The sequence below is a fragment of the Microcaecilia unicolor genome, chromosome 8 (assembly GCF_901765095.1).
Source record: "Microcaecilia unicolor chromosome 8, aMicUni1.1, whole genome shotgun sequence".
NCBI lineage: Eukaryota > Metazoa > Chordata > Amphibia > Gymnophiona > Siphonopidae > Microcaecilia > Microcaecilia unicolor.
The window spans coordinates 49,629,258-49,655,397 of NC_044038.1; the positions used below are offsets into that span (position 1 = coordinate 49,629,258).

At 45.0% G+C, this 26,140-nt stretch overlaps 1 protein-coding gene across 2 annotated transcripts; it reads right to left on the reverse strand.

Moving 5' to 3' along the window:
* Positions 1-433: 433 nt before the first annotated feature.
* Positions 434-25,922, reverse strand: SMIM22 (small integral membrane protein 22). Of its 2 annotated transcripts, XM_030212131.1 has the most exons (5): positions 25,865-25,911; positions 23,420-23,427; positions 21,519-21,683; positions 4,040-4,128; positions 434-1,053 (listed from the first exon to the last, which is right to left on the reverse strand). In XM_030212131.1, exons 3-5 carry the CDS (start codon positions 21,649-21,651, stop codon positions 1,003-1,005), a joined length of 273 nt encoding a protein of 90 aa, XP_030067991.1. In that variant the 5' UTR covers positions 21,652-21,683; positions 23,420-23,427; positions 25,865-25,911; the 3' UTR covers positions 434-1,002. The 2 variants fall into 2 exon arrangements, with proteins under 2 accessions (XP_030067991.1, XP_030067990.1); XM_030212130.1 differs by lacking the exon at positions 23,420-23,427 and having other exon boundaries at positions 25,864-25,922.
* Positions 25,923-26,140: the final 218 nt, after the last annotated feature.

Consider the following 26,140-nt stretch of genomic DNA (forward strand, 5'->3'; position numbering starts at 1 on the left):
AGTGTTTGGGCGTGGGGCCAGGCCAGGCCTTGTCTTTGGTGGGGGGGGGGGGGGGGGGCGGGCTTAGGTTTAACAGGTCTAGGAGAAAATCCCAAACCTGTCAAACCTCTTCTGTTGGTCTCCATCATTCCTCCCTTGCTGGTAAACCCTAATGGCAGCTCCAAGCTGGCATAGGGTTTTTAATGGAAGCAGTGCCCTTGTTTGGTTTGCTGCCCGCTGATCATAAGGGAAGAATGTGGGAGACCCTCATTTGCACGCAATTAGCAATCACAGCCGGAACACACGTTTCCTGTGCTCACTGGCTTTGATCCTGGGGCACAGGCAAACGTGGATGCTAGTCCGGCGCTAATGACTTTATTTTTTGTCTACTAGATTGTAAGCTCTTTGAGCAGGGACTGTCTTCTATATTTGTGCAGTGCTGCGTACGCTTTGTAGCGCTATAGAAATGCTAAATAGTAGTAGTAGTAGTAGTAATGGCCTCTAGCGCCCGCATTTGCTTTTGATCATCTGGGCCTATGGGTGGCTTTAACTCAGCATTACTCAGTTACTAATATGACTGTTCTAGATGCACAGCACTTCCATGCTCCTTCTCCATCCCTGACATTCCCTCTCCAAAATTAAATGAAAAAGAAATACCGCGCAGTTAGTGCGTGCAAAAGGGAAAACTACCGCAAGATGTGTCCTGCGGTAAGCCTTTTTCAGCGTGCCATGCTTGCATTAGGGTTTAGCACACCTCAGTAAAAGGGCTCCTTTATTATTTATACAGAAAACATTTTAAAACAAAGGGCAACAGTTTGAATGCATTAGCATTTTATGCCATATTCTGACGAGAAGTTGTTTTATTCCCCTGAGTCCCAGTGACTTGCCTGATTACAATTATTAATGAATTCGTGAATCCTGACATCTGGTGAATTTGACTGGCCATTCAGTGCCAGAAGAGAGAACGAGATGGTCTTTTTCCATTGACTCACTGATCTGCTTGTTCTGGGTAGAAGGGAAGGACTATGGCTCCATGGCAAGATTATCCACACCAGATTTTGTTCCAGCAGCTTTCTAGATTGAGATGAAACACAAATACACAGTTAATTAATACTTTAACGCCTATGTTTACTAAGGTGCGCTATAGGCGTGTTAGCATTTTTAACGTGCATAAATGGTTTACACATGTATAGGCACGTTAGCGTTTAACGCGCCTTAAATTTAAGGGTGCGTTAGAAATACTAACGCACCTTAGTAAACATACCCTAAATGCTTTTCTGATATAAGAACTTCTCTTTCCAAGGGTCATTCAGTTCTTGCTACTTAGAAATATAGAATATGACATAAGGCCAGTTTAACCTTTCTAACAGATCTGTGGCTAGATGCAGGGGCTGGTCATTTGTGCTATCAGAGACTTAGCTCTTTTAATTAACCCTTTAGTGTCCAATGCTCCCATAATAAGCCATATGGGAACAGATTGATGGGAGCATTGGACACTAAAGGGTTTTAAGGTGCTTGTTTTGTAAGACACATTCTATAGCATGGGTTCTCAACCCAGTCAAGTTTTCAGGATATCCACAATGAATATGCATGAGATAAATTTGCATGCCCTACCTGCATTCTATGCAAATTCATTATGGATTTCCTCAAAACCTGACTGGCTAGGTATGTCCCGAGGACTAGTTTAAGAACCCCTGTTCTAAAGGGATGTGCACAAGCAAAAATGTTTGGGTTCATTTTTGGACTTTATTTTGGTTTGCTTCAGACAATTTGTTTTAAAGAAAAAAATTAAAGTGCTTTAGAACTTTTTAATACTGCAGATTAATTGTACATATGTTAATTCATAGGTCAACATTCCAGTTTTGGGTGCACTAAATTTTGAAGGCTAACAATGTGTGCCAATGAATGTGTATCCCTAGTATTGTATCATCTAGAAAGTATTTCCCAAGTCTGGTCCTGAAGTACCTCTTGCCAGTCCGGTTTTCAGGATATCCCCAATGAATGTGCATGAAAGAGACTTGCATATAATAGAGGCAGTGCATGCAAATCAAGTTCTTGCATATTCATTGCAGATATCCTGAAAATCTGATTGGCAAGGGGTACTCTAGCACTGGACTAGGGAAACACTGATCTAGAACGGCTGTCTCTCTAAGGATCATTATACTAGGGAGTTGCTGGGTCTGTAAAAGTCATTACTGCAGCAGTTCCCAAACTGCGCTGCAGCAAACTCACAGGGGAGATGCAGAATAGACCCCCTCCAAAATTGTGGCTGCCTGGTAGGGATGCCCAAGCCCCGCCAGCTGAAAAGGTCCACTGCCTGAGGCCTGAGCTCCATGTTGCCTGAGCAGTGAGCAAATTGGTGGCATTCTTCAGCCTCTGATGACAGCACTCCAGTGCATATATCCTTGCCAGCAAAGGTAGGACTCAATGCCATCGAGGGGAGGGAGAAGACTTAAGAGGAAATGTGTAGCCTAAGAGCGCCTTGAACTGCTAATGTTTGCGAACTACTGCTCTACTGTATCTCTGTTCAATGCTATGCTGATGTCAAAAGGCTTGTGCAATGATCAGCACAATCAAGAAGACAGGTCATCCACTAGAAACTATGCACACAGTATACCAGAAGCACTAAGAGGCTGAAATTCAGGCCACAGCTGGTAAGACACTTTCAGCATCAGCAAACAGAAAGGACCTCTATGTAGACAGTAGGACCAAACTGAAGTAGAGGCTGGCCAACAGATGCTCCAACACAGGAAGTCGTGCTTAAAAGACGCTTTATCTGCTGCTTGGACAAAGGGACTATTTTGGTGCAATCAAACGCCTGCCTCAGGGGCCACAATATTGCTCAGGAGAAAATAAAGCAGCCCAAAAGGCTACGTTCAGGGGAAATGCAAAACACACAGCGTTACCCGAAGGTGTCAGCTCAATGTTAAAAAAATAAATAAATAAATATATATACATATATTTATATATACACACATACACCCTTATGTTTTTAAGTAAACTAATAAAAATAGTTGGACTACAAAAAAAACATGTCAAGATATTTCTGGGAAACTATATATTTTATATGTAATTATATTCTGTTTGAATTTTTAAGTGTTTTATATTTTTCCTTTTTTAGTTTTGTGATCTACTGTGTTCTTTGGATTGAGAACAGACTATCACATTTTAATAACCACCACAAATAGAAATATCAGTTATCAAGTCACAATTCTGAATTACAGACACAGACAGAAGATCAGAAACCAGAAAAATGTGGCAGAAAGAGATAGATATAGTCCCAAATGTCGTAGATGGAAGTAGTCTGATTAAAGAGACTTCCAAGTGCACTTTGAGATAGATTAAATCTTAAGAGCTCTAGAAAGATACAAGCATTGAAAAAAAGCACTAACAGGAAGTTTGGAGAGACAGCGTTTGTTCCAACATACCCTGACTAATGAGTGGTGTTGATTTCTACCACAGTATGAACAAAACAAAACAAATCCATTTGGAGACATTACCAGGGCGAATAATGGCCCAGCCTGAGACACTCTGTTTCTCAAAAGACACAAGGCTTGCAGCAGTAAAATGGGTCTGTCGGTAAATGTTCATTATTTTGTAACAGTGGCGTAGCCACAGGTGGGCTTGAGTGGGCCAGGGCCCACCCATTTATGACTCAGGCCCACCCAACAGTATCACATGTTTAGTGGTAACTGGTGGGAATCCCAAGCTCCTGTAGCTGAAGATTTCCCCCTGATGGTAACGAAAACGCTACTCTCCACAACACCGGCACCTGTGCATGCTCAGTTTTCAGTGCATTCCTGCTGCCAAGGTGGAAAGAAGCGTTTTTCCTTCAGCTGAGATTTTTTTTTGGGGGGGGGGGGGGAGGGCGGGGGGAGAACACGGTGCCCACCCAATTCTTGTCTAGGCCCATCCAAAATCTATTGTCTGGCTACGTCCCTGTTTTGTATGTCCAAGAGTGATGCCTATTGTATTTTATTGCCAGAGAAAGTGGTGATGGTAGAGGGAAGGAGTGCTAGCCTCCCAAGATCTAAAAGTACCAGGAGTTTCCAGTACTTACCTGGTATCTGGGCCCAGAGCCTTCACAATCACAACAGCAGCAGCAGCAACAGCGAATAAGAACCAGGATAATCAACAGCAGGATAATCCCTGAGTGAAGAACAAATATAGTCTGTTTCCACCAAAATACTAGTGCTGGAAGAGACACTTTCTTGCTTTTACCACTGTTCCTTCAAAAGCAGAGCTAAGTGTTCTTTTCTGGACTGCAGACAGTGATTAATGTCCAGTGTCTATCTTTATTTGCTATGCAGCATGTTCTAATTAAAACCATAGCAGTTCATTGTTTTTTAAGTGGGGCTCACTGTGTCAAAAAAAATCTTCAAAGTGAGGGCCAAGGCTGTTGCTGGGCAATGGGTGGTCCTTTTTCAATGAGACAGAGGCCTGGGGGCTTGCTGAGGCACAGCCCTCCCCCCCCCCCCCCCCTCGATATTCAAAAAGCATTTAACCAGCCAAAATCAGTACCTGGCTGGATAAATGCCCCATAACTGGCTATCCAGCGATATTTGTGTGGGGGGGGAGGGGTAGCCGGCTATCTCCCACTGGATATATGCAGGATAGCAGCTAGCAGATAGCTGGTTATATCGGCTGACATAACCAGCTATCCGCTCATTTTCAGCCCCACTTTAGTGGCTATCTTTGGCTGGCTAGAAGATAACCGATATTCTGCCTTAACCAGTTATAACATAGACCTGCATAGTCCATCCAGTCTGCCCAACAAGATAAACTCATATGTGCTACTTTTTGTGTATACCTTACCTTGATTTGTATCTGTCATTTTCAGGGCACAGACCGTATAAGTCTGCCCAGCACTATCCCCGCCTCCCAACCACCAGCCCCGCCTCCCACCACTGGCTCTGCCACCCAATCTCGGCTAAGCTTCTGAGGATCCATTCCCTCGGAACAGGATTCCTTTATGTTTATCCCATGCATGTTTGAATTCCGTTACCGTTTTCCTCTCCACCACCTCCCGCGGGAGAGCATTCCAAGCATCCACCACTTTCTCCGTGAAAAAATACTTCCTGACATTTTTCTTGAGTCTGCCCCCCTTCAATCTCGTATCGTGCCCTCTAGTTCTACCACCTTCCCATCTCTGGAAAAGGTTCATTTGCGGATTAATACCTTTCAGATATTTGAACGTCTGTATCATATCACCCCTGTTTCTCCTTTCCTCCAGGGTATACATTATCATCTAAACTGCCAAAAATAAAGCGGATGATCAATGCCAGTTACCGGAAACGGCCTGGCATTGAATATCCGGGATTAGCGGTGACTGCGGGAATTAGCCTGTAGTCTCAATATTGGCCCCAGAGTGCCTTATGCAACAAAAACAAGGTGTGTTCCCCCATATCCCCCCTTTATCTTTCAACCTGTCTCCCTTATCCTCTCCTCCTCAACCCATTTCCATTCCACTTACTCTCTCCCAGCCCAGCTCTACCAACATACTCTTCACTCAATTCATTTCCCCCAATGCTTTCTCAGCTCCTCTCCTTCATATGCTTTCTTTCCCAATACACCCTCTCCCCTATTCCAGACAGTCTCAACCGCCACCCATCTCTCCCTACGCTCATCTCCTCCAAGCTAGCTCTTCCCCCAGTTTGCTAATCTCTATCCTTCACTTCTCTGGAGGCTACAAGCACTTCAAACCTAACTCTAAATCCCACAGGCAACCTATGATTATGCATAAATAAATAAACAGACAACAATCAAAATTAAATCTATACACTTAGGAGTAGACTCAAGAAGGGCTGCCACTAAGCATCAATTATAAACAGAAGTTTCAAACAGAAAATATTTCTTCATTCAATGTGCAATTAAACTCTGGAATTCATTGCCAGAGAATGTGGTAAAACAAGTTAGCTTAGCGGGGTTTAAAAAAGGTTTGGATAACTTCCTAAAAGAAAAGTTTATAAGCCATTATTAAGATGGACTTGAGGAAAATCCACTGCTTATTTCTATTTTACTGTTTTGTGATCTTGCCAAGTACTTGTAACCTGGATTGGCCACTGCTGGGAACAGGATGCTGAACTTGATGGAACTTCGGTCTGTCCCAGTATGGCAATGCTTATGTTCTTACAGAATACTAATGTAATGACGTGCCTAAGTTTAAGCCTGAGTACTTACACTAACTCAAAGACTGGTATAAGTGCTCGGGCCTAACTGTAGCTGTTAGGCACGTAACTGCATGTACTCTATAACACGTGCGTCCTGGGCATATCCCTGACTTGCCCATGCCCCTCCCCCCAATCCACGCCTCTTTGGTAGTTGCACACTATAGATTTTACATGCAGTTGGCAAACCTTCAATTTTCCTTTCCTGCTTCCCTCACCTGCAACATGTTTTAATTTTTTACCTCCAGCCCTCAGGGCAACAAATCTACAATCATCATAAATCTGGCTGGAGCAGAGCCTCGAGTATCTGCCTCATTGTCCTCTCCAAAACAGGAAGTTAAGAGAGGGGGCAGGAGCCGGCAGGCCTTGAGCATGTGCAGATGCTGAAGGCTCCATGATGGCCATCCATCTGTTGTCTCTTATGTTGATTGTAGATTCGCCATCCCAGGGGAGAGAAGTAAGGAATTAATGCAGCTTATGGGGAGGGGGAGATGGAAGGAAGAAATGAAATGCTGGAAATCAGGATGTGTGTGTCTGTGAGGTACAGAAGGAGAGAAATGCTGACACAGGGGGAGAGGTGTGGAGAAAAGGAGACAGTGCAGCCAGCTAGGAGTAGTACTGATTCATGTAGCCCTCTTGTGTATAAAGGTTGCCTACAACCAGGGGCGTATCTGCGTGGGGCCACAGGGGCCTGGGCCCCCGCAGATTTCGCCCTGGCCCCCCTCCCCGCCGTCAACCCTCCCCCGCTGCTTACTTTTGCTGGCGCCGAGGTCCGACCCGCAATCTCCGTTTTTCGTCTTCCTCCGTGGCCATGCTTCCAGGAAGTAACGCTGCAGTGCTGATTCGTTGAATCCAGTTCGGCGTCTGACGTCAGACGTCGAACTGGATTCAACGAATCAGCACTGCAGCGTTACTTCCTGGAAGCATGGCCACGGAGGAAGACGAAAAACGGAGATTGCGGGTCGGACCTCGGCGCCAGCAAAAGTAAGCAGCGGGGGAGGGTTGACGGCGGGGAGGGGGTGGAGAGAGGCGGCGGGGGTGGGGGGGGGGAGGGAGGCAAAAATGTGCCCCCCCTCTCTGGCTGTGGCCCCCCCTACCGCCGGATTCCAGATACGCCCCTGCCTACAACTGCTCCAGTTGGCTACCAAAACCTCCCAGTAATGGCATGTAGGTATTACTGGGGGTGTAAGTGGCAGGAGATGAGAGATGCAGGAGTCTGGGGCCCAAGGAAAGAGAAACTGCTTTAAGGATGGAAAGGCAGAGGAAGAGTTTTCTCTTTTTCTAACAGACCACCTGCATTTTGGGAACCCACTGTGGGTTACCACTTACCAATCCGGAACAACCGCAGGAGCCAGGCACTAGTTTCCACCTCTAGCGCTCGCCATTTCCAGTGCTACAAAAATACGATCTATTTTTGTAGCACTGGAACTTAACTGGCAGTAATCTGGCTACGGTTACAGCCGGGTTAGCGCAGGAGCCCTTACCACCATCTCAGTGGGTGGTGGTAAGGGCTGCTCTCCGAGATGACCGCACGGTAAGTGTTTCACGTACCGTATGGCCATTTCTTTTCGTCAAAAAAGACAGCCTTTTACCCGTTGCGGTAAAAGGGAGCCTCAGCACGCATCAAAAATAAAGGCTGATGCTAATGCAGGCCCCCTTTATTCTTCTCTTTTTTTACAATATTTTTTCTTTATTCAATGATTACTGGTACAGATTCACAAATATTACATAAAGCTTTACAGCAGTAGAAAAACAATATTTCTGTTTCAAAATGTCAAAACCATCAAAAATTTAGCAAAAACATCAAAAGTCTCCCTATTGTGCTTACTTATTTAGATTTTGCTCAAAGGTGAGTTACATTTAGGTACTCTGGATATTTCTCTGTTCCAGGAGGGCTCACAATCTGAGTTTGTACCTGAGGCAATGGAGGGTTAAGTGACTTGCCCAAGATCACAAGAAGCAACAGTGGGATTTGAACCACCCACCTCTGGATTGAAAGACTGGTGCTCAAACCACTAGGCCACTCCTCCACTATGTATACAGGTGTCTTATCTGTGCCATTCATCTTTTCATTTCCCCCCCCAAAAAAACAACATCCACATCCATCTGCACCTTCACATTTTCTCTCTCCCACATATAACTTCCCACCTCTCTCTATGTCCAACCCTTCCCTTTCCTCTATCTACTGAAAAGAAATAGCTGACCAACAGCTTATCCTTCTTTCTCTCCTCAATCCTTGCTAATCTTTTGCATTGTGCACTTCCATCTCTCTCCCCTGCTGGTATTCTTAGCCAGAGTTGTCTATCATACCTCCTCTCAAGCTTAGTTTTTTTTTTGTCTGATATCTCCTAACTCACAATAGCTTTTGTCATTCATTTGGTTCAATAAATGCTAACTGCAAATTAGGAAAGGAAAACAAACGACAAATAAAAAACCAGCGATGAAAAACCAACCCTACTTTTTTAAGGGGTTTGAAACATGCTCTGTAATAAAAATGATTAAAAAGAGTTTCCAGAAGGTTTTTTTTTGTAAAAGTGGGCTAAAAAATACCCTATTTTTGGCGTTTTTGCAAAAATCATCAACTTTACACTTAATTTGTGAACTAATGGAAAATATTAGGAGAATGAAATTTTATATTCAAAAACCTTGTGTTGATAAGTTGTTGTGTGCAAAATTTCACGTTTATCACATCTTTAATTCCAGAGATATAAAAAGCCAAACTTTACAATTTTTTCGTGCCGCAAATTTTTCGGACCAAGTTTGCTCCAAGTTTTCTTCATTGAAATCGCTCATGAAGATTTTTTGTATTATTTTGTTTAATAGAGCGCAAAAAGTTGTACAAGATGGCCAAGTTTCGTTTCTCTCAACAAAATATTGCCGGAGATACATTGTCTCAAAGTTGCCGAAATCTCGGAGTCATACCACAGAAGGCTACAGTATGGGGGTCAAACAGATTACTATATCTCAGCAAGCATTGCATCGGCGAACGTAAAACTTTACCAATGTTCATTGGGGACATGTATAAATATTCACAGAAAATTTCATTGAAATCCATGATGGTCGCGCAGGGACCACCAGACCACTTTATGGAATGACCCCGATATTAACTTCAAAAACTGATATATTCCAATCATTATATTATCAATTAACAAATACAATTTAAAAAATGGAGAATAAGATGATATTTTATTGAACTAACTCAAAATATTTTTCAATTAGCTCTCAGAGACCAAAACCTCCTTCTTCAGGTCAAGAAAGCAAGCTGCCGTTACAGTATCCTGTCCTGACCTGAGAAAGGAGGTTTTGGTCTCTAACAGTTAGTCAAAAATGTGTTAAAATTAATCCAATGAAAAGAAATCAGAAGCCTCCAACACTTATGATTTTATATTTAAATCATTTTATTAAAGTATAAAACAGAACAATATGCTGTGCAACTGTTGTTTATAAGTCACAAATAGAAAACAATAACGAGTAACTATAACAACCCCCCCCCCCCCCCCCACCAACCTCTACCCTTCCAACCCCAACAATAGCTGACTTCTACTACCCCAAGGAATCCTAATCCACCCTGTTAAAATGTCCAGGGGTGGGGGTCACGTGATGGACTGAGAGAGAGGAAGTCGCACTTGTCTTCTCTCCGGGGCTCCCCCTCCTACATTCCCTGAAAATCGAAGAAAAAACCGAACGATAACTGCAAAAAATTTAAGCTTAACCAGCGCACATACATGGATATCTTTGTAACAAAAGAAACGAGGGCTACAGCGGCGAAATCGGCGAAAAAAACAGCTGAGAAACATCGAGGGATAGAAGAATCCAAGATGGCGCCTAGCCAGACCCCGGAGCAGCCTCCACAATTTCACCCGCTACAACTTCAACAGATCACGGAAGCGGTGAGAGAGGCTATGAAGCCGGAACTAGCAAAGTTATCCGACCAAATAGCGGGAGTAGAATCGCTTTTGGGGGACACAACGAGGAGGACTGGGGAACTAGAACTACGGGTGTCAGAGCTGGAGGACTTAAGCACGGACAGAGGAACGCAGTTGCAAGATTTACAAAACCTGCTGCGAGCCCAGGCAAAACATTTAGATGACTTAGAAAATAGATCTCGCAGATCTAATCTGCGCCTAATTGGAATCCCTGAATCGATATCAGACCGAGCATTACCCATACAATTGGAGAGTTGGCTAAAATCTGAGTTTGCCCTATTGGACAGCAGTGGGCCTCTGTGTTTAGAGAGAGCACACCGTCTGGGCAGGAGAATCGAAGGGGGAAACAGACCGAGGGTAGTCATCATAAAAGTCCATAATTTTTTACACAAAGAAGAAATTTTGAGAGGCGCTAGATCCAAATGGGACTCCCTTACATTTGACGGATCAGCAGTAAAAATCTTTCAGGATTATTCAGCCGCCCTTCAGGAGCGCAGGAAAGCATTTGGACCTCTGTGCCGCCACTTAGCAACGAAAAACCAAAGATTCATGCTATTGTACCCAGCCCAACTTAAAGTATTGGAACAGGGGGGCTGGAAGATGTATCACTCTCCAGAAGAGGCTCAATCTCTCCTGCCGGACAACTCCATATCCTCCCCGAGCCAAGATGGCTGAAAGGGGCATGCATGAGCAGTGGCAGGTTAAGCTGGTATTAAGGTGCAGGCCCGCTGTAGCGGTAATGCAGTGAGAGCAAACCTTGCATAAAGTTATAATATGGTTAAATGTTATGGAGTTAATATGGATCTGTATGTTTGCAGATATGTTGATTTGAAATATACTAATATAACTTTGTCTCAGCTAGGCTGAAAGATTGTAAAGAGGAAGGGGATGGGGGAGGGGGGCCCCCCACCATTGGTTGACCGGAGCTCTCCTAGTAGAAGTTGCGAAGGGAGAGGTCAAAGACGATAAAGGGGGGAGGAATAAAGGGTAGGGGGGGAAGTTTGGGAGGAGGGAGGGGGGAGGAGAAGGGGGGAAAGGGAATTAAAGAAAGAAGGGGATTGGATGTACGGGGAAAGTTCCAGAGATATTTGGGGTTAAAACGGGGAGGCTCGGGTGGAGCTGGGCACTGGAGTCTCCCAATTTATCAAAGCTGTTTGATAACACTAGGAATAACTTTACACTGGAAAAGGGGGTGCTCGAACTAGATTTATAACATGGAATGTAGGGGGCATCACTTCCCCAATTAAGAGGGCAAAGATTCTACAGGCCTTAAAGAGGCATCATGCAGATGTGGCTTGTATTCAGGAGACGAGACTATCTCAAGAGGAATTGCAAAAGCTGAAGAGAACCTGGGTGGGTGAGGTACACGGAGCAGCGGCCGAGGGAAGGAAAGGAGGGGTTGCAATCTTAATCCGAAAGGGGGTAGTGGCAAGAACTCATTTGGTGAGCAGCGACCCAGGGGGGAGATACGTGATAGTGCGTCTTTGGTTACAGCATGTGGAGTACTTAGTAATGGCGCTATATGGCCCAAATCTGTATGATAGATCTTTTTATGATCACCTTGTTCAGCTGTGCCTCCCACATGGGTCTCTGCCACTGCTAGTGATGGGTGATTTCAATTTAGTGGCTGACCCTGGTTTAGACTGCTCATCTCCTAGGAGGGCGATCAAAGGAGGTCCAGAGGTGAGGGCATTGTCACAGTTTATTCAGTCGCTTGGAGTGGTAGATTCTTGGTGCACATTACATCCAGAGGTGCGAGAGTATACTCACCTGTCGAGGGCTCATGGGACTCTCTCACGTCTGGATTACATGTTGGTGGACCGCAGGGTGTTCCCCTCTGTGATAAAGGTAGAGATAGGTCCGGAGGAGATTTCGGATCATTCCTTGGTATGGCTAGATCTAGAGGATAAGGACCTGGGGGATGGGGGAAGAAGGTGGAGATTTCCTTCGTATTTAGCAACAGACCAAAAATTTAAACTATATCTGCAGAAGAGTTGGGAGGAATATTCACAATTTAATAAAGAACATAGGGATAATCCCCAATTGTTCTGGCAAGCAGCGAAGGCGGTCCTGAGGGGGGCGGTGATTGCGTTTACTGCAAAGCGGGAAAAGAAAATTAATGGGGCAATTATACATCTAGAACGCAGACTGGGGAAAGCCAGACGGCGATTTGTGGCGGTTCCATCGAGTTATAACAAGGAGCAGATGAGAGTAACTCAAGTAACTTTAAATTCATTATTACATGAGAGAGCGTTGAGAGCCCTGACGGTTGGGAAATTCCGTTTCCAGAGATATGGGAATAAATCAGGTGCCATGTTAGCAAGAGTAGTTAAAGCCTGGGGTGGGCCTAGAGCGATAGTGGCTGTGAAAGATAAATTTGGGAATATTCAGAATGGGAGGGAAGGAGTAAAAAAGGTATTCCAACAATTCTATAGTGACCAATATAAAAATATGTCCCCGCCATCATTGGAGTTGGTGACAGAATATTTGAGAAGGGCTAGAATGACGACATTGAAAGCAGAAGTGGTGGAGGGCCTGAATAGGCCTATCACAGGAAAGGAACTGCAAGATATAATTAAGTCTCTCCCTGTGAATTCAGCTCCAGGCCCGGATGGCTTCTCGAGTGAATTCTACAAAATCCTAGGCCCACACATAGTAGGCCCCATGCACTCATATTTTGAGGAGGTAGTGGCTCAGGGGCAGTTCCCGGCCTATGCAAATGAAGCATTGATAACCTTGCTATTGAAACCAGGAAAACCAGAGAATCAGGCTGGTTCTTTTAGGCCCATTTCTTTAATTAATGTCGACACAAAAATCTTAGCTAAACTATTAGCAAATAGATTGCAGGCATGTTTACCTAGTCTTATGGTCAGGAACAAGTAGGTTTTATTCGTAATAGGCATTCAGGAATCAATGTGAGACGGCTACTGTTGGCTCAGGCCCAGATTCAGCGTTCAGGCGGTGAGGCGATGCTGGTTAGCCTGGACGCTGAAAAAGCCTTTGATAAAGTGGGATGGGACTATATGTTTACGGTGTTGAGGCACGTAGGTGTGAGGGGTTGGTTTTATGGGGCCATCCAGTCACTATACTCCAATCCTCGAGCGGCAGTGTTGGTGAATGGGTCTAGAACACAACAATTTTCTATTGCGAGGGGGACTAGGCAGGGATGCCCCCTCTCTCCGCTTCTCTTTGTGCTATCTATTGAACCCCTGATTAAAACTATACAACAGGGAGAGGAGGTACCAGGGGTGGTGGTTGGTGGAGAGAAAGTAAAAGTGTTAGCCTTCGCGGATGATCTATTGATAATATCAGAATCCCCGAGGGTGGCATTACCAGCGCTGCTCGAGGAGATAGAAGGGTTCAGTATACTGTCAGGGTTTAAAATCAACCGGGAAAAATCACGCATAATGAGGTTACCTGTGCGACTGGATGGCCCCGGCCTAGACGATTTCTCTCTACAGAGAGCAAAGACAGAGATGAAATATTTGGGTGTCTTAATCCCTAACACATTAAGTGATTTGTATGAGATAAATATCCAAAAATTAATGAAAGACACAGCAAGAAAACTTGAGCAGTGGCGGGGCCTTCCTATTTCTCTGTCAGGGCGTATAGCATTGTACAACATGATGATTATTCCCTGCTGGTCATATATGTTTCAAACTTTGCCCCTACACCTCACTAATAGGGATGAGAAACGAGTGAATGGAATGTTGAGGAAATTTTTGTGGAGGGGGAAAAAATCGAGATTCCCACTGGAAAGTATGTATGTCCCGAAGGAATATGGTGGAATGGGCTTGCAGAGTGTGAGACACTTGGGGATTGCTTGTGCAATGAGACATGTTACAGACTGGTTCCGTAACTCTGCGGATTTCTCAGCCACCACAATGGAACTACGGCTGTTTGCACCCACAAACTTCAGTAGTTGCCTGCATGGGAGTGGAGGGGCCTCTCCACTACTACATATCTCAAATATACTGCCGCAGGCACGCAGAGCATGGAGCTGGATTTGCAGACTACATCAATTTTCCTCAAGAGTTACTCCATTGCTTCCAATCTGCGGGAACCCTGAGTTTCAACCTGGTTTGATATATAAAATTTTTGAACAATGGAAGACGCAAGGTGTGGTCTATATCTTCCAGATCCTAACGCGAGAAGGAAAGCTGCAATCATTTCAGAAGCTGCAAGATCGTGGCCTTCTCCGCCCTAAAGACTATTTCCATTATTGGCAGTTGCGTCACTACATGAGGAGCTTGTCTTGGGAGGCCTTGGCGGAGGACGTACAGGAGGAATTACCAATGGCATTTTCGTTGGGAGCACAGCAGAGGGTTCCATTGAGGTTTCACCTCCGACATATCAAAGACACAGCTGCAGAGCCCGATTTTACTCAATATGCGGAGGCTTGGAGCAGAGACTTGGAGGCAGTCATCTCAGCTGAATTACTTAAAGAACATGTGTTGGCCCTTAACAGAGGGTCGCCTTCAGCAGACTACTGGGAATTACAATACCGCTTTGTGTTCCGGATGCACATGCCGCCTAGGCAGGCGTTTCATGTGGGGATTTCCCCTGATGGAGCATGCCCCAAGTGTCATTTTGTTGGCGCGACTTTAGGGCATATGTATTGGACTTGCCCAGCAGTGAAAAATTTTTGGATAACCTTACTAAGTCGGGTTTCTTCTTTGTGGAGAACTAGATGGTCACGCTCTCCGATGTTGTTATTCGGGAAGCCTTGTTTACAGGTTCCCCGGCCGAGAGGGCTCACTCTATTTGTTCAGCGAGCCATACTGATTGCAAAAAAGACTATTCTAGTGGACTGGTTATCTTCAAGAGGCCCCTCACTCCAGTCTTGGCGAATGCGGATGGTGCAACTACTGCGTTCAGAGAGAATGATGATAAAAGATGGAAATGCGACGGAGTTGGATAAATTCTGCTCGAGATGGGGCCCGTTTTTGGACTCTATGCCCCCATCAGCTAAAAGTACCCTCTTGAACATTTGACTGGCTCATGGAGCTCCGGACATTCTTTCCCAGGATACTTACTGAGTTTCAGGGAGGGGAGGGTGGGATTGAGTTGATGCGGATGTACCGTTCTGGGGGGTCCTGGGGGGACATCAGAGTCAAGTCCCCTGGGGATTCCCCGATCGGGATTGTGCCTTCGGCATCGGCTGGAATCTCAAGGGAGGGAAGGGAGAAAACTAAAAATTGATGATGATGTTTGGTGATAGAATAACAGTGAAGTAATTATGTAATTGTCCAATCTGCTACTTACCTGTTGATGTGGATTACTTTGTTTTCTTTTTATGTCAATAAAAATGATTGAATATAAAAAAAAAAATGTCCAGGGGTACAAAAAACAACCTGTTCTGTATGCCCTAGAGGGGAGAAATATGCCCTATGTAGCACCGTTTTGATTTTTTAAACTGTGGATGATTAAGTCATCAGCAATCTCAGGATTCAGTCTAGCTCTCCTGTCTTCCACAGTCCATCCTGCAATAGAAGATGTAGGTAAACACATGTCTTCTTAGAAGATGTGCTGGTAGCAGGATGTACAGGATCCCCCATGCAAATTTTGCTAGTTGTGGCCAGCATGTTTGCTTGTTTTTCCCCAAAAAATCAAAATATTGTCAACTGCATCGCTCAAACATAAATAGCAGTCCAGTTCATTAACAGGCTTCAAAGTAGAAAATGACATGGGGACAAAGTTTGTCCCCATCCCCGCCCCATCCCCATGGGAAATCCCCATCCCCGCCCCGTCCCCTCAGGCTCTGTCCGCACCCCGTCCCTGTGGGCTATGTCCCCTTGGATAATGCTGGTCCCCGTCCTCCATGTCATTCTCTAGTATGTAGCCTCTTCTTGAAGCGTAAAGATCGGCACATTTGCCTCATCCACCATCTTGTCCTCTGCATACCTTTTCTTCTCCTTGGTGCTGTACTGTAACTTTCCAGCCATTTCGTTTGTTTTATTGCCACTTGCCTCTTCTGCCCATCCGTTCTGTGGCTTGGGGCAGTCCAACATTGTCTCCAGTGCCTTATACCTTTGTGGAAGGTTCTTACAGTTCTTTATTGAAGGTTTTTTTGGGGAGTTAGCTCCACAGGCATCTGCTCTCCATGCGCTCATCACATGATCCCCTGCATTTTATTCTCGATTATTACATTGAATTAGCATATCAAATTGGGACTGTTTAGTTTTATTATTGCTGCAGATGCAAACTGCCAGAAACTAATTAATTCGCATAAACAAAGTAGAAAAAACAGCCAGTAAAGAAGAAAATGAAAGCCATAATTTAATAAAAGTTTTTGTTCCATTGTATGCTTGTGGGAAAAGCTTTTTAATAAACAGGCCCACAGATCTCAAATTATCATAGGCTCTCACAATATGAAAAGGCAATTGCATGGTGATATTTATTAGCTCTCAGGGGTTTTGCTTCAACTATTTCCTTCCAGCGAGAGCATGTGCCACAGTGGCACAGCACATATGTAACCCCCGGTGATGTTCAGCCCCATCATTTGCATGAGATGAGCTGCTCTCAGCCATAGAAGCCAACTTTTCAAAATTATTGGGGGGTGCTAAGCCCAATGGAAATAACCCCTCCCTGGACACATACATGAAATTTTCTCAATATTGGGGGTGCTCAAGCACCCACAGAACCAGCTCCTATGCTCTCAGCTCCAACAGAGGAGGACAGGCTGCCGCTTTACATGGGAATCTAGAAAGTACATAAGTAAAGCCACGCTGGGAAAAGACCAAGGGTCCATCGAGCCCAGCATCCTGTCCACGACAGCAGCCAATCCAGGCCAAGGGCATCTGGCAAGCTTCCCAAACGTACAAACATTCTATACATGTTATTCCTGGAATTGTGGATTTTTCCCAAGTCCATTTAGTAGTGGTTTATGGACTTGTCCTTTAGGAAACCGTCTAACCCCTTTTTAAACTCTGGAAAGGCGGTCCTGAGCATAAGAATCTTAGGGGCCCATTTTACTAAGTTGTTAGGCGCTAACACAGCTTAAAATGGCCTACCACAGGACGTGCTCAGGCATGATGTGGTAGCTGCCAGATTAGCACATACTAACCATGCACTAAAAAACATTTTTAATTTTTTGGGAGGGAGCGTGTCAGGGGCAGACAGTGGGCATTCCTATGCTACTAAGTTAGCGTCGGAATACTGCATGAGCCCTTACCACCTACAAGCTGGGTGGCGGTTAAGTAATTATGCAGTAAAATATTTTAATGGCCATATGGTAATAGCAACATTAGCGCATGGCCATAAATACAAAAAGGCCTTAGTGCATGGGAGAAACCCATGTAAGGGTGCATCAAGGTCATTTTTTCTCACAGCTTAGTAAAAGGATCCCTTAGTGCAGTGGGCTTCAGTTGTGGGTTGATGCCTCTTTGATGCATAGCTTTGTTTTATCTGATTAGGCACATGCCTGTACTGAATCATGCTTTGCTCATTTCACCGACATGAGTGGAAGACTAGGATATGTGCTCTGTTTCAATGTTCGTTATATATTGACTGTCATGCAGTTACAGTGGGATTTGGTGGGGGGGGAGGGGGCATGTTTCAATATGACCTGATGCCTTTTCAGCACAGTCATCGCAAATGGAGCTCCTTCCAGACCAGAAATCCTATTAGGGAAAGGGAAAAGGGATGGGACTTGATATACCGTCTTTCTGTGGTTACAATCAAAGCGGTTTACACATTATATGCAGGTACTTATTTTGTACTTGGGGCACTGGAGGGTTAAATGTCTTGTCCAGAGTCACAAGGAGCTGCAGTGGGAATTGAACCCAGTTCACCAGGATCGAAGCCCGCTGCACTTAATAGGTGTGGGAGATGTCCCAGAGATGCTTGCACCACAAAGGACACCAATGGGTTAAAAGTGAGTCGGTTAGGTAAGATAAATACATTGATGATAATATTAAATGTGAACCCACAGTAGGTTTGGGGAGGCCCAACAATTTGACATCTCACTGGCGAGTTCCCTCCTCTCTCCAGCCTACTAGTGGAGGGGAAGTGGGTAAAGATCTTGTGCACATGGGCATGTGAGGAATGAACCCGGCCTAGACACTCCCTGCTCAGAATGGTTTGCAGTGGCACACAGATGGTCTGCATATTTACAAAACTTTCCGACATGGCTCCCAATGTTATTCTGCTGCAGTCTGTCTGGGAATTCAAAAGCACGGCAAGTAACAAAAGCCTCACTTTAGAAGGAAAAGGGCAAGTTTCATTTATTCACGAACCACACGGAGATTTTACTTTGACTAGACTGCAGTGATCAATTGGAACTTCATTTAATTATTGATCTTTTGACTTGAAACACGAAGCAGAGGAAATGAAGCAGTCTCTCGTGTCTGAGGATTGGCTCACGCATATTACCCCCGGAGCTCTTATTAAAGAGCATGCAAGCTGCACTGCCGTAGAGACGGGTCAATTCTGCTCCTGCAGCACCAAATGCAGGTACACAATGTGCTTGGAGCCTCTTTATAAGAGATTTTTCCAGTAGGACAATGGAGCAGATGAATCTTACGCAAGTGCCGTGCTCCCCTCCCAGAACAGAGTCAATACAGAAAATCTCACCCACATCTTATGATTTCCTTTCAGCGAAACACACTTTCTCTACACCAGTAAAACAAGTTTTAGGTACAATTATACAAGAAGCCCAGTATCTCATGGGACCCTCTTTCTTGGCACCATCCTTACAGGTTTCCTCCTTATTCCCCCATCCCCTTCCCTCCAAAAGGTCCCTTCTTTGCTGATCTTCCTTAAGAAGTAATTACAGTAAATCAAAATTCATCTGTACAAACTGACTTTGCATAATATCCAGTCTCCTTCACTTTCCATTCATGTAACACTTCATACTGAAGCAGCAGATGTCACTTTGTTTAAATGATTTTGGGTCCGGTGTCCTGCATATGGCGCTGTACAAAAATGGAAACTCACTAGAGAAATTATATTTGTGGATACCTGAGCCACTTCTGCTGAGTTTTTAAAATCTGCAACCAACTACCTGCTGTGCTTTATAGTCCTAATATCTGAGCACAGTGAGATGGGGCTTAAGACAGCCAGAAGCTGATATTCTTTCAAGGCTGGGCTGGGTCAGAATAAGATGATCAGTGTGAAGAAACAATGTGTTTTAAGCCTGTAAAATGTATCAGATATCTTCCTGTTTTAATTATGGCCTGAGGTGTATTTCTCCTATTTGGCCAGCAGGTGGTGTTTCTTTGCTGTAAAACTGTTATAGGGAACTGAATGTTCTTTTTCTTTACAAGCAGGCAGCAAGCAGCAGTAAACTTTTAAAACTTGTTGACTGGGCTCTGGTTGGTCTGGAGTTTGAAAAATTACCCAGCAGTATTGGCTGTTGCTTCAGTCTTAGACCGGAAGAAAAGAGAGACTGATCCCTTTGCTGAGGCTTGGTGAATTATATGTCCTGATCTCCCCAGATACTTTCTAGGAAGTATGTAAATGTTTACTTCGTGTTATAATTGATCCATATTTCAGTTACTTGTTATTGTTTGCTAATTGTGCTATTATGTTCCACTGTTTAATTTTTAAAAGACAATAAACAACATTTAGTTTATTGCCTCTCTGTCTGTACTGATAAAGAATCCTGGTGGTTTGTGTGTTGGGTCTGTGAGTGGTTTCTGGGAACTTTGGGCCCACTGGGAGTGTGGCCCCAGTAACCTAGAAATCACTGGGGATAATTTGAGAGTGATAGACAAGCCCAGACGCGGTTGTGACCCAGTCGGTGGGAGGAGTGTGGTAGTGCAGAGCACAAGCAGCAGGTGCAGGCTGACCTGAGTTATGCTGGGGATAGATCCTCTAAGTGACCACGGGGTAATCCCAGGCGGGTGGCTAGGCGTTTCGTGACAGACCTTGTCCTTTTTTTGTGGCAGTGGTGGGATTGTCAGGCTCAGTGTGTGGCATGAGGGTCACCATCCACTGAGTGGTTCAGAGTCTTTTTTTACTCTGTAACCTCCAGACACAGAGCACGGTGAACAAGTGCAGCAGTAACAGGGTCCTTTTCCTGTTAAGGTTTTTTTTTTGGTAGCGTTAGGAGATTAGCAGCATTCTGATGGCAACTGGCAGTGGCCAGCAGACACTGGAGATGCCTGTCCTAACACAAGAGCAACCAGATGGCCTCAGCGAGGTGGAGACGCAGGACTGGTGTGTGCAGATTTCTTCTGAGGGGAGATCAGACTCCTTGTGGACAATGGTTTGTGAGTTGGCAGGGCCAGATGCCACTCCAGCTGAGATCCGGCGGATCTACATGCTAGAGCAACAGCGGCTAGATCAGCTGCGGCGTGAGGAACGGGAACAGCTGTGTGAGGAACTCTGTTCATTGGGTAAATCCCTCTTATCTGTACTCTTCTCCTCTACTGCCAACTCCAGACTCCATTCCTTTCATCTTGCTGCACCATATGCCTGGAATAGACTTCCTGAGCCAGTACATCAAGCTCCATCTCTGGCCATCTTCAAATCAAGGCTAAAAGCCCACCTTTTTGAGGCTGCTTTTAACTCCTAACCCCTATTCACTTGTTCAGTACCCATGTCTGTTTTATCATTCCCACCTTAAACATTTCCCTTATCCCTTATTTGTCCTGTTTGTCTGTCCCAATTAGATTGTAAGCTCTGTGAAGCAGGGACTGTCTCTTCATGTTCAAGTGTACAGCACTGCATACGTCTGGTAGTGCTATAGAAATGATAAGTAGTAGTAGTAAATGAAATGGGGAGACAAAACATAGTTAAAAGGTAGAAAAGGAGATAAAAAGCTAGACAAAGGAGGAGAAATGGAATGGAAAAAAAAAAGGAGAAAAAAACATGTTTATTTATGCTGTGGGGCACTGGAAGTTCTGAGAGGGACTGCCTTTTCCCCAGAAGTCATATTGGGGTTCTCAACCTCAAAACAGTTAAAACCTGCGACTCCACAGGTCATACTGCTCCTTCCTTTCAACAGACTGGTTTTGCCCTTTTCTTTGGATCTAAAAAAAAAAAAAAAATCTTTCCTTCCTTTATCACTCCTTTTAGAAGTGGGCTGGCAGCCTAAAGGTTAGTGCAGCATGCTGAGGGTCAGGGGAACCGGGTTTGATTCCCACTGTAGCTCCTTGTGAATCTGGACAAGTCACTTAATCAGAGGTGTAGCTAGGTGGGGGCACCAGGGAAGCGACCACTCCCCCAAATGGACTTCCAACAGCGTCTATTTTTCAGCAGTCTGTCACGTCTATGTTGCTCGTGCACACACCTACGCAGTCCACTCTCTGTTCACCTTGGTGTCACAACCTGGCTACACTTCCCAGGTAGAAAATAAGCACCAGTATATAATATGTAAACCACTTTGAGTATAACCACAGAAAAGCATAACAAATCCCATTCCCTTTCCCTTTCCTTGTCTTGTCATGCTGTGGTCTCTCTTCATCCACTGGTGTGTGCTGAATGGCTCACCCCCTCTTACCTATAAAAGTAAAGAATATGACAAAGGCGGCAATATCCCAGTCGGACTGGAACATCTGTTTGCTTGCCAGACGGCTCAAGGCATCATTTATCTGGGACTCAATATCTGCCCCCAGATTGCCAGTTTGAGACATGCTGGCTGTCCTTGGAGAGACTTCTCACAGCTCTGAGAGAGAGAGAGAGAGAGAGAGAGAGAGAGAGAGAGAAGATGCAGTCATTAAATGCAGCAAACCGATAATTAAGAGAGAGATAATTAGGGATGGGCTGTTATTTGCAACGATGTAACCTATATCATGTTGCTACCAGGGGCGTAGCCAGACCTCAGCAGGAGGGGGGGTCCAGAGCCTGAGGTGGGGGTGGGGCACAGTTTACCCCGCCTCCGCCGACCCCCCACCACTTTTAACCCCCCCTGCCACTGCCGACCCCCCCTAACCCCCCACCACCACCAACCCTCCTCTGCCAGGACGTCAGGAATCAGGACTCACAGAAACAGATCAGCGAAGGTGCCGGAGACCGGTGCTGAAGAAGACTTCGGCTGGCGGGGGTTGGGGACCCCCACCAACAATGGTACCAGGCGGCGGGGAGGGTCGGTGGCGGGAGGGGGGGTCGAAAGTAGAGGGAGCCAGGGCTAAATCTGTGGGGGACCATGCCCCAGTGGCCCCACCTAGCTACGCCCCTGGTTGTTACCAAATGAAAATGAGCAGAAAAGCTTACATTTTGTGGTTTATCATTTGCTGATAATAGTGCGTACTATGTGGAAATAGCACTGTTTCAAAAACAGTACACAGTATTTCCTGAGAGTGGAACTAGCAACGTGTGAACCATTGTGCATGTGCAAACTCGGGAAAATAGTGAGCCTTCTTTACACGTAGCATAAACTATTTCCAAAGAGTGCACTTTATTAGTAGAAATTGATAAAATAACCAAATGCAAACAAATAAAATGAAAATCCCCTTAGACAACAGGAAACAACATCCTTAACAGGAATGGCTCAGTGAGTGAGAGTTATCTTACAGCATTTGCTCATGTGAAAGTCAAGCATGAGCACTGTCACACTGAGATCTTCCAACCACATGAAAATCTTGCTTTAATAATGATTAATGGCATTTATTTACACAAGGGCCAACAATGTACACAGTGCTATACAAGATAATGTGTGACATGATAAATGATGGCAGATAAAAATCAAATTAGCACATCTAGTCTGCCCAGTTGAGATTTGTCAAATTTGGGTATTTAAAATTTCCATATGTAACTCAACTCCAGCTTTATCTGACTTCACACTTTTCCTAGTAATCTAAGGGCTAGATTTACTAGCCTGCATTAAAAGCAGAAATGCCTGTTATTGCACTTTAATCTGCATTATTACTAAAAGGCCTCGCTGACATTAATGGGGACTGCATTAAATAACAGTATCATGCAGGTTTGTGGATCTGACCCTAAATCTGAGTAGAGAAGGTCAGATGTCTTGCTCAAGATCAGACAGTGGAGAGAGGAAGGGAACTGTGATCTCTCCAGGGAAATAGAAAGGTGATGGGATTTGATTGTAACCACAGAAAGGCAGTATATTGTATACAGATACTTATTGGTATTAATCCGCAAATGAACCTTTTCCGTAGATGGGAAGGTGGTAGAACTAGAGGACATGAAATGAGATTGAAGGGGGGGGGCAGACTCAAGAAAAATGTCAGGAAGTATTTTTTCATGGAGATACTGGTGGATACTTGGAATGCCCTCCCGCGGGAGGTGGTGGAGATGAAAACGGTAACGGAATACAAAAAAATGCGTGGGATAAACATAAAGGAATCCTGTTCAGAAGGAATGGATCCTCAGAAGCTTAGCCGAGATTGGGTGGCAGTGCCGGTGGTGGGAGGCGGGGCTAGTGGTTGGGAGGCGGGGCTAGTGCTGGGCAGACTTCTACAGTCTGTGCCCTGAAAATGGCAGATACAAATCAAAGTCAGGTATACACATAAAGTAGCACATATGAGTTTATCTTGTTGGGCAGACTGGATGGACCGTACATGTCTTTCTCTGTCGTCATCTACTATGTTATTTGTACCTGGGTCAATGGAGGGTTAAGTGACTTGCAGCTTCTTAGATCTATGCTCCAACCACAGCATCACATTTATACTATTATATAAGTACATCTCACCTGGATCCAGCAAAATATTAACATTTATGCATGTGAGGGCCGGCTTAACCATTGGACCAGGTGAGGCACTGGCTCAGGGCACTGGGTGATAAAGGATGCCACAATCCAGCCCCTGATGTCACCTGGTCTAAAGCCTTCTCTCCCTCCTTTTTCCACTGAGTGCACTTAACTTGGTTGCTGATGCTGACAGCAGCAGCAACATGAACAGAAGGTGCCTTTCAGCCCACCCCTGCATTTTCCCTCTGCTGCGTCCCACCTTTTCTAATGCGATTTCCTGTGGGTGGGACGCAGCAGACGGAAGATGCAGCCTGGATAGGCCAAAAAGCTGCCTGCTGTTCATTCTGCTGCTGCTGGCAACCAAGGTAAAGTGTACAGGACTGTGGTGGAAGATGGAGGGAGGGAGGGAGGGAGAGAGAGACTGGACCAGAGAGTTAGGAAGAGATGCTGGACCAAGCAAGTGAGGGAGAAATGCTGGACCCACAGGGGGGGGGGCACCAACGTTGGAAGCAATGGGGAGGGGGAGAGGCTGAAGCAAGTTGGCTTAGGGCACCATAATTCCTTGAGCCAGCCCTCATGCATGTGAGCAAGACTGAGCCACTAGGTACAGTATATCTGGATTTCCAGACTCCACTGGAAATTAAAAAGTGATAGAAAAAGTGACTTGCAGTACTACCACTGGTGCTCAAATTTAATAGTCAAACTACATCCATGGGGCAACCAAAATGGTAAAGAGAATGAAACAGCTCTCTTACAAAAAAAAGCTAAACAGATTTCAATGTAGGGAAGAGAGAACAGAGCTTTATAGAATTACAAGTAGTGTGGGCACAGATCCCAGCCCTGGTTGCAATTGAACTGGAAGACGGAACGAGCAGGAGAGAACTGCCATCCTCACCCTCCCCCCTTAAAAGAATCAGGTCAAACGTGCATGGTTCACATTGTGAAGCTTCCCATCCATCCTGAACATTCAGCACCAGACAAAGAGCAGAGCAGATCCATGACTTCAAAGCTTAGCACATAGGCATATAGTACATGTAAACAGATACTGCAGGGTCCTTCTAGTCTAGGTGGCCAGAGTTGAATCTGGCACTCAGCACAGGTCAAGCATAAAGCCTGTCTGTTTAGTACCTGAATAGGTCTTTCTTTTCATCCTGCTTCCTCCAGAATATGACGTTTAAGCAATAAACAAGGTTGGGCTTCTGCACAATTACCAGGAAGTCAAACGATGTTTGTGTGTAGCTGCAGGTCTCTGGGGGAAGCAAAACCTTTGGCCACTTTTACTGCTTATCCAAGCTAACTTTTAACCAGAGACGGGAGAATCTAACTAAGCATCCGCTGTTACCATCAGGGTCATCGCGGTATGACCGTCCCGAGTACAGGAAGGTTAGGCAGGAGCTTTGGTTTAGAGGTGCGCCTGGCGTATGCATGCAAAGAATTGGAGATGGGGGAATGATGCAATGTTTCGTAAGTTCTTCAGTTTGTTGCTAACCTTTATTTTTGTGCATTCGAGTGGTCCAACATGGCACTATTTTGTGCCAGGTCGGTGACTGTTGCGAAGGAGAGAGCAAAGTCTTCCTTGTACTCGGAGGTTACACAAAAGCCGGTTGCTTCAATATTTAACTCTTTCTCGTTCTGCCTTATTTACACGTACTCTCTTGGAACTTCAGTTTACTTCTCCCCAGAACTTGTTTATACTTTGCACATAGAACCCCCCCCCCCCCCAGGATATTTCCTTCTTTTCCATTAGTACATCGCTCTGCCTTACTTACCACTGTCCAGGGGAGGCGAAACAATATTTGTTTCTAAAGAGGTGCCGAAAACAATTGGGCTCATGTATCATGAAAACCTGAAGCGCCTCTAAAACCACAAAGTTCTATCACCTCTGTCCCAAAATAGAGAGATCCCCTATTGCTTAAGGGAGACCTGAAACTGCAACGGGGTTTTTTTTTTTTTTTTTTAAATCAAAAGAGTCACTTTTTGTATATGGGGGATAGGATGAGGGAACATCAGAGGAGTTAAGAAGGAAGTGATTTGCCTAGAGAGGGGGGTTATAACCAGGAAGTAAGAAACTCGGGACCCTTTTTCAGTATGGGAAAGGTCCTTTGGTACCACGTATTACCACCAGAACCCAAGCAGACCAAATATTACATAAAAGCCAGGCTCTGCTTTAATAGGAGCCCCCGGCCCTCTGCCTTACCTGATTCTCTCCAGCTTCCTGGTCAGATCATGTAGATTCGCTTTCTGTATTTGCTGGAGGTTCAGCCTTTAGGTCCCTCCCCCGGACCAGCAGCAGGTGCAGTGGGTGGAGCAGCCTCGGAAAGGTAATTTCCAATCTCAACTTTCACTTTCCCAACACAACAAACAGAGAAACCTAGAGACTGAATATCCTGCATAGGAGCCAACTTTACAAAATTATTGGGGGTGCTAAGCCCTGTGGAAATAACCCTTCCTTGGACACATACAAGGAATTTTCT